General features: G+C 45.2%; 2 protein-coding genes across 2 annotated transcripts; both read right to left on the bottom strand.

Annotated features, from left to right (window-relative positions):
- Window positions 1–211: 211 nt before the first annotated feature.
- On the bottom strand, window positions 212–10,819 carry LOC117192090. Its single transcript, XM_033396792.1, has 3 exons — window positions 10,694–10,819; window positions 10,122–10,644; window positions 212–358 (listed from the first exon to the last, which is right to left on the bottom strand). Exons 1-3 carry the CDS (start codon window positions 10,792–10,794, stop codon window positions 311–313), a joined length of 672 nt encoding a protein of 223 aa, XP_033252683.1. The 5' UTR covers window positions 10,795–10,819; the 3' UTR covers window positions 212–310.
- LOC117192089 lies at window positions 10,784–15,815 on the bottom strand. Its single transcript, XM_033396791.1, has 3 exons — window positions 15,574–15,815; window positions 15,003–15,525; window positions 10,784–10,870 (listed from the first exon to the last, which is right to left on the bottom strand). The coding sequence occupies exons 1-3, from the start codon at window positions 15,672–15,674 to the stop codon at window positions 10,823–10,825; spliced, it is 672 nt and encodes a 223-aa protein (XP_033252682.1). The 5' UTR covers window positions 15,675–15,815; the 3' UTR covers window positions 10,784–10,822.
- Between the last annotated feature and the right edge of the window lie 1,304 nt (window positions 15,816–17,119).

Here is a 17,119-nt window from a genome sequence, read left to right on the forward strand (position 1 = left end):
TCGAGTGGAGGTGGGACCGGCAACGCCCCTGGCTGCTGGTGGTGCGATTGATGGGGCAGCTGCAACTGGGCGGGCGCTGAGGAGGCGGGTCCCACGAAGCGGGTGGTGCGGTACATGGGGCGGGAGGAGAGGCTTCGATGCATATAAGTACAGTAGTCACTCTCTCGATGTATAAACTTAATTGTATCCATATTTTGGGGATTCGGTTTCGGGGCGTCTTCTGGTGGACATCATTGAGTTAACCCGATCTCCGCGGGTGGCAGCCATCATGTAGGTCCACATTGTTGAGCTGTCAAGGGATGGAATGCGACTACGCAGGGCACGAACACATTCGCATTATGAAGACCAAGGTCGAAGTCTGCACGGGAATGTAGTTTGTAGAAAAGCGGAAAGCATACATAATATAAGGATGAAAAGTTTTGTATTCAACTTCAATTCAACTTCAGCTTTAAGTTGAAGTTAAAGTTGTTGGTGGCTGAAGTGGCTAAACGCCCGCTTGACAGCAATTCTGGTTTAGCACCCGCCTGCCAGCTGCACCGCAGAGGAGGACTCGAGGCAGTCATAAAGACTCCTTGCCGCAGGGTCATAAAACAGTTTGAGAGACGTAAGCATAAACGGCAGCCGCTTAGTGAGGAGAGTGAAGGAAAGAAGGGAGGGATGTTATAGGGCAGTACTGCTGCAGCAGTAACTAAGCAATTAAATATAAAACTGTTGGCTTTTTTATACCCGATACTCAAAATGAGTATTGGGGTATATTAGATTTGTGGTAAAAGTGGATGTGTGTAACGACCAGAAGGAATCGTTTCCGACCCCATAAAGTATATATATTCTTGATCAGCATCAATAGCCGAGTCGATTGAGCCCTGTCTGTCTGTCCGTCTGTCCGTCTGTCCGTCCGTCCGTCTGTCCGTCCCTTCAGCGCCTAGTGCTCAAAGACTATAAGAGCTAGAGCAACGATGTTTTGGACCCAGATTTCTGTGATATGTCACTGCTACAAAAATATTTCATAACTTCGCTCCGCCCACTTCCGCCCCACAAAGGACGAAAATCTGTGGCATCCACAATTTTAAATATATGAGAAAACCAAAAACGTAGAATTGTAGAGAATGACCATCTCTTTAAGACTGCGGAATCTGAATTGGATCGTATTATTATTATAGCCAGCATCAAGAAAACAATTTCATTTTTTCTCGCCCTGTCTCTCTCTAACACACACGTAGCATAGCGGCTTTGCTTAGAGTAAAACATTAGCGCCTAGATCTCAGAGACTACAAAAGCTAGAGTAACCAAATTTGGTATCCACACTCCTAATATATCGGACCGAGACGAGTTTGTTTCAAAATTTCGCCACACCCCCTTCCGCCCCCGCAAAGGATGAAAATCTGGGGATATTCACAAATCTCAGAGACTATTAAGGGTAGAGTAACCAAATTTGGTATCCGCGCTCCTGTTAGATCTCACTATAAAACGTATATCTCAAAATTTCACCCCCCCTCCTTCCGCCCCCACAAAAGACGAAAATCTGTTGCATCCACAATATTGCAGATTCGAGAAAACTAAAAAACGCAGAATCATAGATAATGACCATATCTATCAGATTGCTGAATCTGGATCAGATCAGATCATTTTTATAGCCAATAGGAACAAATCAATTTGCAGTGGCTACGCAGCGCCCGACGTCACGCTCAGACTGATTTTCTGTCTCTCTCGCACGCACTCTTGTCGTGTCGTTCAATATTAGCGGCGTCTGCCGGAGGAGAGCCATACTGACTTAGTATCGGGTATAACTGTAGAGTTGCGGTGTCCGCAGCAACTCACAACGTTCCCCTCGTTTTTTTATACCCGATACTCAAAATGAGTATTGGGGTATATTAGATTTGTGGTAAAAGTGGATGTGTGTAACGTCCAGAAGGAATCGTTTCCGACCCCATAAAGTATATATATTCTTGATCAGCATCAATAGCCGAGTCGATTGAGCCATGTCTGTCTGTCCGTCTGTCCCGTCCGTCCGTCTGTCCGTCCCCTTCAGCGCCTAGTGCTCAAAGACTATAAGAGCGAGAGCAACGATGTTTTGGATCCAGACTTCTGTGATATGTCACTGTACAAAAATATTTCAAAACTTCGCCCCGCCCACTTCCGCCCCCACAAAGGCGAAAATCTGTGGCATCCACAATTTTAAAGATATGAGAAAACCAAAAACGTAGAATTGTAGAGAATGACCATCTCTTTAAGACTGCGGAATCTGAATTGGATCGTATTATTATTATAGCCAGCATCAAGAAAACAATTTCATTTTTCTCGCCCTGTCTCTCTCTAACACACACGTAGCATAGGCGGCTTTGCTTAGAGTAAAACATTAGCGCCTAGATCTCAGAGACTATAAAAGCTAGAGCAACCAAATTTGGTATCCACACTCCTAATATATCGGACCGAGACGAGTTTGTTTCAAAATTTCGCCACATCCCCTTCCGCCCCCGCAAAGGATGAAAATCTGGGGATTTCACAAATCTCAGAGACTATTAAGGCTAGAGTAACCAAATTTGGTATTCGCACTCCTGTTAGATCTCACTATAAAACGTATATCTCAAAATTTCACCCCACCCCCTTCCGCCCCCACAAAAGACGAAAATCTGTTGCATCCACAATATTGCAGATTCGAGAAAACTAAAAACGCAGAATCATAGATAATGACCATATCTATCAGATCGCTGAATCTGGATCAGATCAGATCATTTTTATAGCCAATAGGAACAAATCAATTTGCAGTGGCTACGCAGCGCCCGACGTCACGCTCAGACTGATTTTCTGTCTCTCTCGCACGCACTCTTTGTCGTGTCGTTCAATATTAGCGGCGTCTGCCGGAGGAGAGCCATACTGACTAAGTATCGGGTATAACTGTAGAGTTGCGGTGTCCGCAGCAACTCACAACGTTCCCCCTCGTTTTTTTATACCCGATACTCAAAATGAGTATTGGGGTATATTAGATTTGTGGTAAAAGTGGATGTGTGTAACGTCCAGAAGGAATCGTTTCCGACCCCATAAAGTATATATATTCTTGATCAGCATCAATAGCCGAGTCGATTGAGCCATGTCTGTCTGTCCGTCTGTCCGTCCGTCCGTCTGTCCGTCCCCTTCAGCGCCTAGTGCTCAAACACTATAAGAGCGAGAGCAACGATGTTTTGGATCCAGACTTCTGTGATATGTCACTGATACAAAAATATTTCAAAACTTTGCCCCGCCCACTTCCGCCCCCACAAAGGGCGAAAATCTGTGGCATCCACAATTTCGACGATACGAGAAAACTAAAAAACGCAGAATCGTAGAAGATGACTATATCTTCTAGAGTGCAAAATCTGAACCAGATCGTATAATTATTATAGCCAGAATCAAGAAAACAATTTCATTTTTTCTCGCCCTGTCTCTCTCTAACACACACGTAGCATAGCCGGCTTTGCTTAGAGTAAAACATTAGCGCCTAGATCTCAGAGACTACAAAAGCTAGAGCAACCAAATTTGGTATCCACACTCCTAATATATCGGACCGAGACGAGTTTGTTTCAAAATTTCGCCACACCCCCTTCCGCCCCGCAAAGGACGAAAATCTGGAGATATTCAAAAATCTCAGAGACTATAAGGCTAGAGTAACCAAATTTGGTATCCGCATCCTGTTAGATTTACTATAAAACGTGTATCTAAAAATTTCGCCCCCACCCTTCCGCCCCACAAAGGACGAAAATCTGTTGCATCCACAATATGCACATTCGAGAAAACTAAAAACGCAAAATCATAGATAATGACCATATCTATTAGATTGCTGAATCTTGATCAGATCAGATCATTTTTATAGCCAATAGCAAGAAATCAATTTGCAGTGGCTACGCAGCGCCCGACGTCACGCTCAGACTGATTTCTGTCTCTCTCGCACGCACTCTTTGTCGTGTCGTTTAATATTAGCGGCGTCTGCCGGAGGAGAGCATACTGACTAAGTATCGGTATAATGTAGAGTTGCGGTCTCCGCAGCAACTCACAACGTTCCCCCTCGTTTTTTTCTTACAACGCGCACTACAGGCATGGAGCATGAAGCATGCAGTATGGCCAGAAACTAGGCAATTCCTGCAGGCAGCAGTGGAGTCATCAATTAAAGCAATTCTTAATTAGATTTCCCATATTTGATGCTGGCCCGGAACAATGGCGGCCATAATGTATCGGTTATGGGTTGGAGGGCTATCGTTGATAGTTTTGCTCTGTGCTATCGTTATCTCCAATCAATTTATGTACGCACGATGGAAAAATGATGTGCATTTTTTCTTTTTTCTACCTGTATCAGCTTTCTGCGTTTTCCACGTAGCTGGATCACTGAGTGCTGCTGGTGCGTGCTGCTGTTGTCGTTGGTGGCGATGGTTCTGCAGCTGGTGGTGCTTGTGTCGATGCTGCTGCAGATCAGCGGAGCAATGACTTCTCTTGGTTGTCCTCACCATTGGCCCACCGAAAATCATCATCATCCTCGTCGTCATCCTCGTCGTCATCCACCTCAACCTGATTTCCATGCGATGGGTCCTTTGCAACTTCTGCGTGATAAATGAAGTTGATGCACTCCAGGCGCCATGCGTTTCCGCTCCAAGGGAATCGAGCTGGCTGCCTGTTCGACAGAAATCGCTGCGGTTGGCGCAAACGGAGCGAACAAGCCACCCCTAATCTCTTCGAGTGGAGTTGGGACCGGCAACGCCCTGGCTGCTGGTGTGCGATTGATGGGGCAGCTGCAACTGGGCGGGCGCTGAGGAGGCGGGTCCCACGAAGCGGGTGGTGCGGTACATGGGGCGGGAGAGACAGTATGTCACTCTCTCATGTATAAACTTACTTGTATCCGTATTTTGGGGATTCGGTTTCGGGCGTCTTCTGTGACATCATTGAGTTAACACCGATCTCCGCGGGCGGCAGCCATCATGTAGGTCCACAATTGTTGAGCTGTTCAAGGATGGAATGCGACTACGCAGGGCACGAACACATTCGCCATTATGAAGACCAAGGTCGAAGTCTGCACGGAATGTAGTTTGTAGAAAACGGAAAGCATACATAATAAGGATGAAAAGTTTTTGTATTCAACTTCAATTCAACTTCAGCTTTAAGTTGAAGTTAAAGTTGTTGTGGCTGAAGTGGCTAAACGCCCGATTGACAGCAATTCTGGTTTGGCACCGCCTGCCAGCTGCACCGCAGGAGGACTCGAGCTGTCATAAAGACTCCTTGCCGCGGGTCATAAAACAGTGTTGAGAGACGTAAGCATAAACGGCAGCCGCTAGTGAGGAGAGTGAAGAAAGAAGGGAGGGATGTTATAGGGCAGTACTGCTGCAGCAGTAACTAAGCAATTAAATATAAAACTGTTGGCTTTTTTATACCCGATACTCAAAATGAGTATTGGGGTATATTAGATTTGTGGTAAAAATGGATGTGTGTAACGTCCAGAAGGAATCGTTTCCGACCCATAAAGTATATATATTCTTGATCAGCATCAATAGCCGAGTCGATTGAGCCATGTCTGTCTGTCCTGTCCGTCTGTCCGTCCGTCCGTCTGTCCGTCCCCTTCAGCGCCTAGTGCTCAAACACTATAAGAGCGAGAGCAACGATGTTTTGGATCCAGACTTCTGTGATATGTCACTGATACAAAAATATTTCAAAACTTCGCCCGCCCACTTCCGCCCCCACAAAGAGCGAAAATCTGTGGCATCCACAATTTTCGACGATACGAGAAAACTAAAAACGCAGAATCGTAGAGATGATTATATCTTTAGAGTGCAAATCTGAACAGATCGTATAAATATTATAGCCAGAATCAAGAAAACAATTTCATTTTTTCTCGCCCTGTCTCTCTCTAACACACACGTAGCATAGCCGGCTTTGCTTAGAGTAAAACATTAGCGCCTAGATCTCAGAGACTATAAAAGCTAGAGCAACCAAATTTGGTATCCACACTCCTAATATATCGGACCGAGACGAGTTTGTTTCAAAATTTTGCCACACCCCCTTCCGCCACCGCAAAGGATGAAAATCTGGGGATATTCACAAATCTCAGAGACTATTAAGGGTAAAGTAACCAAATTTGGTATCCGCACTCCTGTTAGATCTCACTATAAAACGTATATCTCAAAATTTCACCCCACCCTTTCCGCCCCACAAAGGACGAAAATCTGTTGCATCCACAATATTGCACATTCGAGAAAACTAAAAACGCAAAATCATAGATAATGACCATATCTATCAGATTGCTGAATCTGGATCAGATCAGATCATTTTTATAGCCAATAGGAACAAATCAATTTGCAGTGGCTACGCAGCGCCCGACGTCACGCTCAGACTGATTTTCTGTCTCTCTCGCACGCACTCCTTGTCGTGTCGTTTAATATTAGCGGCGTCTGCCGGAGGAGAGCCATACTGACTTAGTATCGGGTATAACTGTAGAGATGCGGTCTCCGCAGCAACTCACAACGTTCCCCCTCGTTATACCCGATACTCAAAATGAGTATTGGGGTATATTAGATTTGTGGTAAAAGTGGATGTGTGTAACGTCCAGAAGGAATCGTTTCCGACCCCATAAAGTATATATATTCTTGATCAGCATCAATAGCCGAGTCGATTGGGCCCTGTCTGTCTGTCCGTCTGTCCGTCTGTCCGTCCGTCCGTCTGTCCGTCCCCTTCAGCGCCTAGTGCTCAAAGACTATAAGAGCTAGAGCAACGATGTTTTGGATCCAGATTTCTGTGATATGTCACTGCTACAAAAATATTTCATAACTTCGCTCCGCCCACTTCCGCCCCCACAAAGGACGAAAATCTGTGGCATCCACAATTTTAAAGATATGAGAAAACCAAAAACGTAGAATTGTAGAGAATGACCATCTCTTTAAGACTGCGGAATCTGAATTGGATCGTATTATTATTATAGCCAGCATCAAGAAAACAATTTCATTTTTTCTCGCCCTGTCTCTCTCTAACACACACGTAGCATAGGCGGCTTTGCTTAGAGTAAAACATTAGCGCCTAGATCTCAGAGACTACAAAAGCTAGAGTAACCAAATTTGGTATCCACACTCCTAATATATCGGACCGAGACGAGTTTGTTTCAAAATTTCGCCACACCCCCTTCCGCCCCCGCAAAGGATGAAAATCTGGGGATATTCACAAATCTCAGAGACTATTAAGGGTAGAGTAACCAAATTTGGTATCCGCGCTCCTGTTAGACCTCACTATAAAACGTATATCTCAAAATTTCACCCCACCTCCTTCCGCCCCCACAAAAGACGAAAATCTGTTGCATCCACAATATTGCAGATTCGAGAAAACTAAAAACGCAGAATCATAGATAATGACCATATCTATCAGATTGCTGAATCTGGATCAGATCAGATCATTTTTATAGCCAATAGGAACAAATCAATTTGCAGTGGCTACGCAGCGCCCGACGTCACGCTCAGACTGATTTTCTGTCTCTCTCGCACGCACTCCTTGTCGTGTCGTTTAATATTAGCGGCGTCTGCCGGAGGAGAGCCATACTGACTTAGTATCGGGTATAACTGTAGAGATGCGGTCTCCGCAGCAACTCACAACGTTCCCCCTCGTTATACCCGATACTCAAAATGAGTATTGGGGTATATTAGATTTGTGGTAAAAGTGGATGTGTGTAACGTCCAGAAGGAATCGTTTCCGACCCCATAAAGTATATATATTCTTGATCAGCATCAATAGCCGAGTCGATTGAGCCCTGTCTGTCTGTCCGTCTGTCCGTCCGTCCGTCTGTCCGTCCCCTTCAGCGCCTAGTGCTCAAAGACTATAAGAGCTAGAGCAACGATGTTTTGGACCCAGATTTCTGTGATATGTCACTGCTACAAAAATATTTCATAACTTCGCTCCGCCCACTTCCGCCCCCACAAAGGACGAAAATCTGTGGCATCCACAATTTTAAAGATATGAGAAAACCAAAAACGTAGAATTGTAGAGAATGACCATCTCTTTAAGACTGCGGAATCTGAATTGGATCGTATTATTATTATAGCCAGCATCAAGAAAACAATTTCATTTTTTCTCGCCCTGTCTCTCTCTAACACACACGTAGCATAGGCGGCTTTGCTTAGAGTAAAACATTAGCGCCTAGATCTCAGAGACTATAAAAGCTAGAGCAACCAAATTTGGTATCCACACTCCTAATATATCGGACCGAGACGAGTTTGTTTCAAAATTTCGCCACATCCCCTTCCGCCCCCGCAAAGGATGAAAATCTGGGGATATTCACAAATCTCAGAGACTATTAAGGCTAGAGTAACCAAATTTGGTATTCGCACTCCTGTTAGATCTCACTATAAAACTTATATCTCAAAATTTCACCCCACCCCCTTCCGCCCCACAAAAGACGAAAATCTGTTGCATCCACAATATTGCAGATTTGAGAAAACTAAAAACGCAGAATCATAGATAATGACCATATCTATCAGATCGCTGAATCTGGATCAGATCAGATCATTTTTATAGCCAATAGGAACAAATCAATTTGCAGTGGCTACGCAGCGCCCGACGTCACGCTCAGACTGATTTTCTGTCTCTCTCGCACGCACTCTTTGTCGTGTCGTTCAATATTAGCGGCGTCTGCCGGAGGAGAGCCATACTGACTAAGTATCGGGTATAACTCTAGAGTTGCGGTGTCCGCAGCAACTCACAACGTTCCCCCTCGTTTTTTTTATACCCGATACTCAAAATGAGTATTGGGGTATATTAGATTTGTGGTAAAAGTGGATGTGTGTAACGTCCAGAAGGAATCGTTTCCGACCCCATAAAGTATATATATTCTTGATCAGCACCAATAGCCGAGTCGATTGAGCCATGTCTGTCTGTCCGTCTGTCCGTCCGTCCGTCTGTCCGTCCCCTTCAGCGCCTAGTGCTCAAACACTATAAGAGCTAGAGCAACGATGTTTTGGATCCAGACTTCTGTGATATGTCACTGATACAAAAATATTTCAAAACTTTGCCCCGCCCACTTCCGCCCCCACAAAGGGCGAAAATCTGTGGCATCCACAATTTCGACGATACGAGAAAACTAAAAACGCAGAATCGTAGAAGATGACTATATCTTCTAGAGTGCAAAGTCTGAACCAGATCGTATTATTATTATAGCCAGCATCAAGAAAACAATTTCATTTTTTCTCGCCCTGTCTCTCTCTAACACACACGTAGCATAGCCGGCTTTGCTTAGAGTAAAACATTAGCGCCTAGATCTCAGAGACTACAAAAGCTAGAGTAACCAAATTTGGTATCCACACTCCTAATATATCGGACCGAGACGAGTTTGTTTCAAAATTTCGCCACACCCCCTTCCGCCCCGCAAAGGACGAAAATCTGGAGATATTCAAAAATCTCAGAGACTATTAAGGCTAGAGTAACCAAATTTGGTATCCGCATTCCTGTTAGATTTTACTATAAAACGTGTATCTAAAAATTTCGCCCCACCCCCTTCCGCCCCACAAAGGACGAAAATCTGTTGCATCCACAATATTGCACATTCGAGAAAACTAAAAACGCAAAATCATAGATAATGACCATATCTATTAGATTGCTGAATCTTGATCAGATCGGATCATTTTTGTAGCCAAAAGCAAGAAATCAATTTGCAGTGGCTACGCAGCGCCCGACGTCACGCTCAGACTGATTTCTGTCTCTCTCGCACGCACTCTTTGTCGTGTCGTTTAATATTAGCGGCGTCTGCCGGAGGAGAGCCATACTGACTAAGTATCGGGTATAAATGTAGAGTTGCGGTCTCCGCAGCAACTCACAACGTTCCCCCTCGTTTTTTCTTACAACAAGCGCACTACAGGCATGGAGCATGAAGCATGCAGTATGGCCAGAAACTAGGCCAATTCCTGCAGGCAGCAGTGGAGTCAATCAATTAAAGCAATTACTTAATTAGATTTCCACATATTTGAATGCTGGCCCGGAACAATGGCGGCCATAATGTATCGGTTATGGGTTGGAGGGGCTATCGTTGATCAGTTATCTGCTCTGTGCTATCGGTTATCTTCAGCTCCAATCAAATTATATGTACGCCACGATGGAAAAATGATGTGCATTTTCTTCTTTTTTCCGACCTGTATCAGCTTTCTGCCGTTTTCCACGTAGCTGGGATCACTGGAGTGCTGCTGGTGCGGCTGCTGTTGTCGTTGGTGGCGATGGTTCTGCAGCTGGTGGTGCTTGTGTCGATGCTGCTGCAGATCAGCCGGAGCAATGACTTCCTCTTGGTTGTCCTCACCATTGGCCCCACCGAAATCATCATCATCCTCGTCGTCATCCTCGTCGTCATCCACCTCAACCTGATTTCCATGGCGATGGGTCCTTTGCCAACTTCTGCGTGGATAATGAAGTTGATGCACCTCCAGGCGCTCATCGGTTTCCGCTCCCAAGGGAATCGAGCTGGCTGCCTGTTCGACAGAAATCGCTGCGGTTGGCGCAAACGGAGCGAACAAGCCACCCCTAATCTCTTCGAGTGGAGGTGGGACCGGCAACGCCCCTGGCTGCTGGTGGTGCGATTGATGGGGCAGCTGCAACTGGGCGGGCGCTGAGGAGGCGGGTCCCACGAAGCGGGTGGTGCGGTACATGGGGCGGGAGGAGAGGCTTCGATGCATATAAGTACAGTAGTCACTCTCTCGATGTATAAACTTACTTGTATCCGTATTTTGGGGATTCGGTTTCGGGGCGTCTTCTGGTGGACATCATTGAGTTAACCCGATCTCCGCGGGCGGCAGCCATCATGTAGGTCCACATTGTTGAGCTGTCAAGGGATGGAATGCGACTACGCAGGGCACGAACACATTCGCATTATGAAGACCAAGGTCGAAGTCTGCACGGGAATGTAGTTTGTAGAAAAGCGGAAAGCATACATAATATAAGGATGAAAAGTTTTGTATTCAACTTCAATTCAACTTCAGCTTTAAGTTGAAGTTAAAGTTGTTGGTGGCTGAAGTGGCTAAACGCCCGCTTGACAGCAATTCTGGTTTGGCACCCGCCTGCCAGCTGCACCGCAGAGGAGGACTCGAGGCAGTCATAAAGACTCCTTGCCGCAGGGTCATAAAACAGTTTGAGAGACGTAAGCATAAACGGCAGCCGCTTAGTGAGGAGAGTGAAGGAAAGAAGGGAGGGATGTTATAGGGCAGTACTGCTGCAGCAGTAACTAAGCAATTAAATATAAAACTGTTGGCTTTTTTATACCCGATACTCAAAATGAGTATTGGGGTATATTAGATTTGTGGTAAAAGTGGATGTGTGTAACGACCAGAAGGAATCGTTTCCGACCCCATAAAGTATATATATTCTTGATCAGCATCAATAGCCGAGTCGATTGAGCCCTGTCTGTCTGTCCGTCTGTCCGTCTGTCCGTCCGTCCGTCTGTCCGTCCCCTTCAGCGCCTAGTGCTCAAAGACTATAAGAGCTAGAGCAACGATGTTTTGGACCCAGATTTCTGTGATATGTCACTGCTACAAAAATATTTCATAACTTCGCTCCGCCCACTTCCGCCCCCACAAAGGACGAAAATCTGTGGCATCCACAATTTTAAATATATGAGAAAACCAAAAACGTAGAATTGTAGAGAATGACCATCTCTTTAAGACTGCGGAATCTGAATTGGATCGTATTATTATTATAGCCAGCATCAAGAAAACAATTTCATTTTTTCTCGCCCTGTCTCTCTCTAACACACACGTAGCATAGCCGGCTTTGCTTAGAGTAAAACATTAGCGCCTAGATCTCAGAGACTACAAAAGCTAGAGTAACCAAATTTGGTATCCACACTCCTAATATATCGGACCGAGACGAGTTTGTTTCAAAATTTTGCCACACCCCCTTCCGCCCCCGCAAAGGATGAAAATCTGGGGATATTCACAAATCTCAGAGACTATTAAGGGTAGAGTAACCAAATTTGGTATCCGCGCTCCTGTTAGATCTCACTATAAAACGTATATCTCAAAATTTCACCCCACCTCCTTCCGCCCCCGCAAAGGATGAAAATCTGGGGATATTCACAAATCTCAGAGACTATTAAGGCTAGAGTAACCAAATTTGGTATTCGCACTCCTGTTAGATCTCACTATAAAACGTATATCTCAAAATTTCACCCCACCCCTTCCGCCCCCACAAAAGACGAAAATCTGTTGCATCCACAATATTGCAGATTCGAGAAAACTAAAAACGCAGAATCATAGATAATGACCATATCTATCAGATCGCTGAATCTGGATCAGATCAGATCATTTTTATAGCCAATAGGAACAAATCAATTTGCAGTGGCTACGCAGCGCCCGACGTCACGCTCAGACTGATTTTCTGTCTCTCTCGCACGCACTCTTTGTCGTGTCGTTCAATATTAGCGGCGTCTGCCGGAGGAGAGCCATACTGACTAAGTATCGGGTATAACTGTAGAGTTGCGGTGTCCGCAGCAACTCACAACGTTCCCCCTCGTTTTTTTTATACCCGATACTCAAAATGAGTATTGGGGTATATTAGATTTGTGGTAAAAGTGGATGTGTGTAACGTCCAGAAGGAATCGTTTCCGACCCCATAAAGTATATATATTCTTGATCAGCATCAATAGCCGAGTCGATTGAGCCATGTCTGTCTGTCCGTCTGTCCGTCCGTCCGTCTGTCCGTCCCCTTCAGCGCCTAGTGCTCAAACACTATAAGAGCTAGAGCAACGATGTTTTGGATCCAGACTTCTGTGATATGTCACTGATACAAAAATATTTCAAAACTTTGCCCCGCCCACTTCCGCCCCCACAAAGGGCGAAAATCTGTGGCATCCACAATTTTAAAGATATGAGAAAACCAAAAACGTAGAATTGTAGAGAATGACCATCTCTTTAAGACTGCGGAATCTGAATTGGATCGTATTATTATTATAGCCAGCATCAAGAAAACAATTTCATTTTTTCTCGCCCTGTCTCTCTCTAACACACACGTAGCATAGGCGGCTTTGCTTAGAGTAAAACATTAGCGCCTAGATCTCAGAGACTATAAAAGCTAGAGCAACCAAATTTGGTATCCACACTCCTAATATATCGGACCGAGACGAGTTTGTTTCAAAATTTCGCCACATCCCCTTCCGCCCCCGCAAAGGATGAAAATCTGGGGACTTTCACAAATCTCAGAGACTATTAAGGCTAGAGTAACCAAATTTGGTATTCGCACTCCTGTTAGATCTCACTATAAAACGTATATCTCAAAATTTCACCCCACCCCCTTCCGCCCCCACAAAAGACGAAAATCTGTTGCATCCACAATATTGCAGATTCGAGAAAACTAAAAACGCAGAATCATAGATAATGACCATATCTATCAGATCGCTGAATCTGGATCAGATCAGATCATTTTTATAGCCAATAGGAACAAATCAATTTGCAGTGGCTACGCAGCGCCCGACGTCACGCTCAGACTGATTTTCTGTCTCTCTCGCACGCACTCTTTGTCGTGTCGTTCAATATTAGCGGCGTCTGCCGGAGGAGAGCCATACTGACTAAGTATCGGGTATAACTGTAGAGTTGCGGTGTCCGCAGCAACTCACAACGTTCCCCCTCGTTTTTTTTATACCCGATACTCAAAATGAGTATTGGGGTATATTAGATTTGTGGTAAAAGTGGATGTGTGTAACGTCCAGAAGGAATCGTTTCCGACCCCATAAAGTATATATATTCTTGATCAGCATCAATAGCCGAGTCGATTGAGCCATGTCTGTCTGTCCGTCTGTCCGTCCGTCCGTCTGTCCGTCCCCTTCAGCGCCTAGTGCTCAAACACTATAAGAGCTAGAGCAACGATGTTTTGGATCCAGACTTCTGTGATATGTCACTGATACAAAAATATTTCAAAACTTTGCCCCGCCCACTTCCGCCCCCACAAAGGGCGAAAATCTGTGGCATCCACAATTTCGACGATACGAGAAAACTAAAAACGCAGAATCGTAGAAGATGACTATATCTTCTAGAGTGCAAAATCTGAACCAGATCGTATTATTATTATAGCCAGCATCAAGAAAACAATTTCATTTTTTCTCGCCCTGTCTCTCTCTAACACACACGTAGCATAGCCGGCTTTGCTTAGAGTAAAACATTAGCGCCTAGATCTCAGAGACTACAAAAGCTAGAGTAACCAAATTTGGTATCCACACTCCTAATATATCGGACCGAGACGAGTTTGTTTCAAAATTTCGCCACACCCCCTTCCGCCCCCGCAAAGGACGAAAATCTGGAGATATTCAAAAATCTCAGAGACTATTAAGGCTAGAGTAACCAAATTTGGTATCCGCATTCCTGTTAGATTTTACTATAAAACGTGTATCTAAAAATTTCGCCCCACCCCCTTCCGCCCCCACAAAGGACGAAAATCTGTTGCATCCACAATATGGCACATTCGAGAAAACTAAAAACGCAAAATCATAGATAATGACCATATCTATTAGATTGCTGAATCTTGATCAGATCGGATCATTTTTGTAGCCAAAAGCAAGAAATCAATTTGCAGTGGCTACGCAGCGCCCGACGTCACGCTCAGACTGATTTCTGTCTCTCTCGCACGCACTCTTTGTCGTGTCGTTTAATATTAGCGGCGTCTGCCGGAGGAGAGCCATACTGACTAAGTATCGGGTATAAATGTAGAGTTGCGGTCTCCGCAGCAACTCACAACGTTCCCCTCGTTTTTTCTTACAACAAGCGCACTACAGGCATGGAGCATGAAGCATGCAGTATGGCCAGAAACTAGGCCAATTCCTGCAGGCAGCAGTGGAGTCAATCAATTAAAGCAATTACTTAATTAGATTTCCACATATTTGAATGCTGGCCCGGAACAATGGCGGCCATAATGTATCGGTTATGGGTTGGAGGGGCTATCGTTGATCAGTTATCTGCTCTGTGCTATCGGTTATCTCCAATCAAATTATATGTACGCCACGATGGAAAAATGATGTGCATTTTCTTCTTTTTTCCTACCTGTATCAGCTTTCTGCCGTTTTCCACGTAGCTGGGATCACTGGAGTGCTGCTGGTGCGGCTGCTGTTGTCGTTGGTGGCGATGGTTCTGCAGCTGGTGGTGCTTGTGTCGATGCTGCTGCAGATCAGCCGGAGCAATGACTTCCTCTTGGTTGTCCTCACCATTGGCCCCACCGAAATCATCATCATCCTCGTCGTCATCCTCGTCGTCATCCACCTCAACCTGATTTCCATGGCGATGGGTCCTTTGCCAACTTCTGCGTGGATAATGAAGTTGATGCACCTCCAGGCGCTCATCGGTTTCCGCTCCCAAGGGAATCGAGCTGGCTGCCTGTTCGACAGAAATCGCTGCGGTTGGCGCAAACGGAGCGAACAAGCCACCCCTAATCTCTTCGAGTGGAGGTGGGACCGGCAACGCCCCTGGCTGCTGGTGGTGCGATTGATGGGGCAGCTGCAACTGGGCGGGCGCTGAGGAGGCGGGTCCCACGAAGCGGGTGGTGCGGTACATGGGGCGGGAGGAGAGGCTTCGATGCATTAAGTACAGTAGTCACTCTCTCGATGTATAAACTTACTTGTATCCGTATTTTGGGGATTCGGTTTCGGGGCGTCTTCTGGTGGACATCATTGAGTTAACCCGATCTCCGCGGGCGGCAGCCATCATGTAGGTCCACATTGTTGAGCTGTCAAGGGATGGAATGCGACTACGCAGGGCACGAACACATTCGCATTATGAAGACCAAGGTCGAAGTCTGCACGGGAATGTAGTTTGTAGAAAAGCGGAAAGCATACATAATATAAGGATGAAAAGTTTTGTATTCAACTTCAATTCAACTTCAGCTTTAAGTTGAAGTTAAAGTTGTTGGTGGCTGAAGTGGCTAAACGCCCGCTTGACAGCAATTCTGGTTTGGCACCCGCCTGCCAGCTGCACCGCAGAGGAGGACTCGAGGCAGTCATAAAGACTCCTTGCCGCAGGGTCATAAAACAGTTTGAGAGACGTAAGCATAAACGGCAGCCGCTTAGTGAGGAGAGTGAAGGAAAGAAGGGAGGGATGTTATAGGGCAGTACTGCTGCAGCAGTAACTAAGCAATTAAATATAAAACTGTTGGCTTTTTTTTATACCCGATACTCAAAATGAGTATTGGGGTATATTAGATTTGTGGTAAAAGTGGATGTGTGTAACGTCCAGAAGGAATCGTTTCCGACCCCATAAAGTATATATATTCTTGATCAGCATCAATAGCCGAGTCGATTGAGCCCTGTCTGTCTGTCCGTCTGTCCGTCTGTCCGTCCGTCGTCTGTCCGTCCCCTTCAGCGCCTAGTGCTCAAAGACTATAAGAGCTAGAGCAACGATGTTTTGGACCCAGATTTCTGTGATATGTCACTGCTACAAAAATATTTCATAACTTCGCTCCGCCCACTTCCGCCCCCACAAAGGACGAAAATCTGTGGCATCCACAATTTTAAATATATGAGAAAACCAAAAACGTAGAATTGTAGAGAATGACCATCTCTTTAAGACTGCGGAATCTGAATTGGATCGTATTATTATTATAGCCAGCATCAAGAAAACAATTTCATTTTTTCTCGCCCTGTCTCTCTCTAACACACACGTAGCATAGCCGGCTTTGCTTAGAGTAAAACATTAGCGCCTAGATCTCAGAGACTACAAAAGCTAGAGTAACCAAATTTGGTATCCACACTCCTAATATATCGGACCGAGACGAGTTTGTTTCAAAATTTCGCCACACCCCCTTCCGCCCCCGCAAAGGATGAAAATCTGGGGATATTCACAAATCTCAGAGACTATTAAGGGTAGAGTAACCAAATTTGGTATCCGCACTCCTGTTAGATCTCACTATAAAACGTATATCTCAAAATTTCACCCCACCCCTTCCGCCCCACAAAGACGAAAATCTGTTGCATCCACAATATTGCAGATTCGAGAAAACTAAAAACGCAGAATCATAGATAATGACCATATCTATCAGATTGCTGAATCTGGATCAGATCAGATCATTTTTATAGCCAATAGGAACAAATCAATTTGCAGTGGCTACGCAGCGCCCGACGTCACGCTCAGACTGATTTTCTGTCTCTCTCGCACGCACTCTTTGTCGT

Source organism: Drosophila miranda, assembly GCF_003369915.1.
Source record: "Drosophila miranda strain MSH22 chromosome Y unlocalized genomic scaffold, D.miranda_PacBio2.1 Contig_Y1_pilon, whole genome shotgun sequence".
Lineage (NCBI taxonomy): Eukaryota > Metazoa > Arthropoda > Insecta > Diptera > Drosophilidae > Drosophila > Drosophila miranda.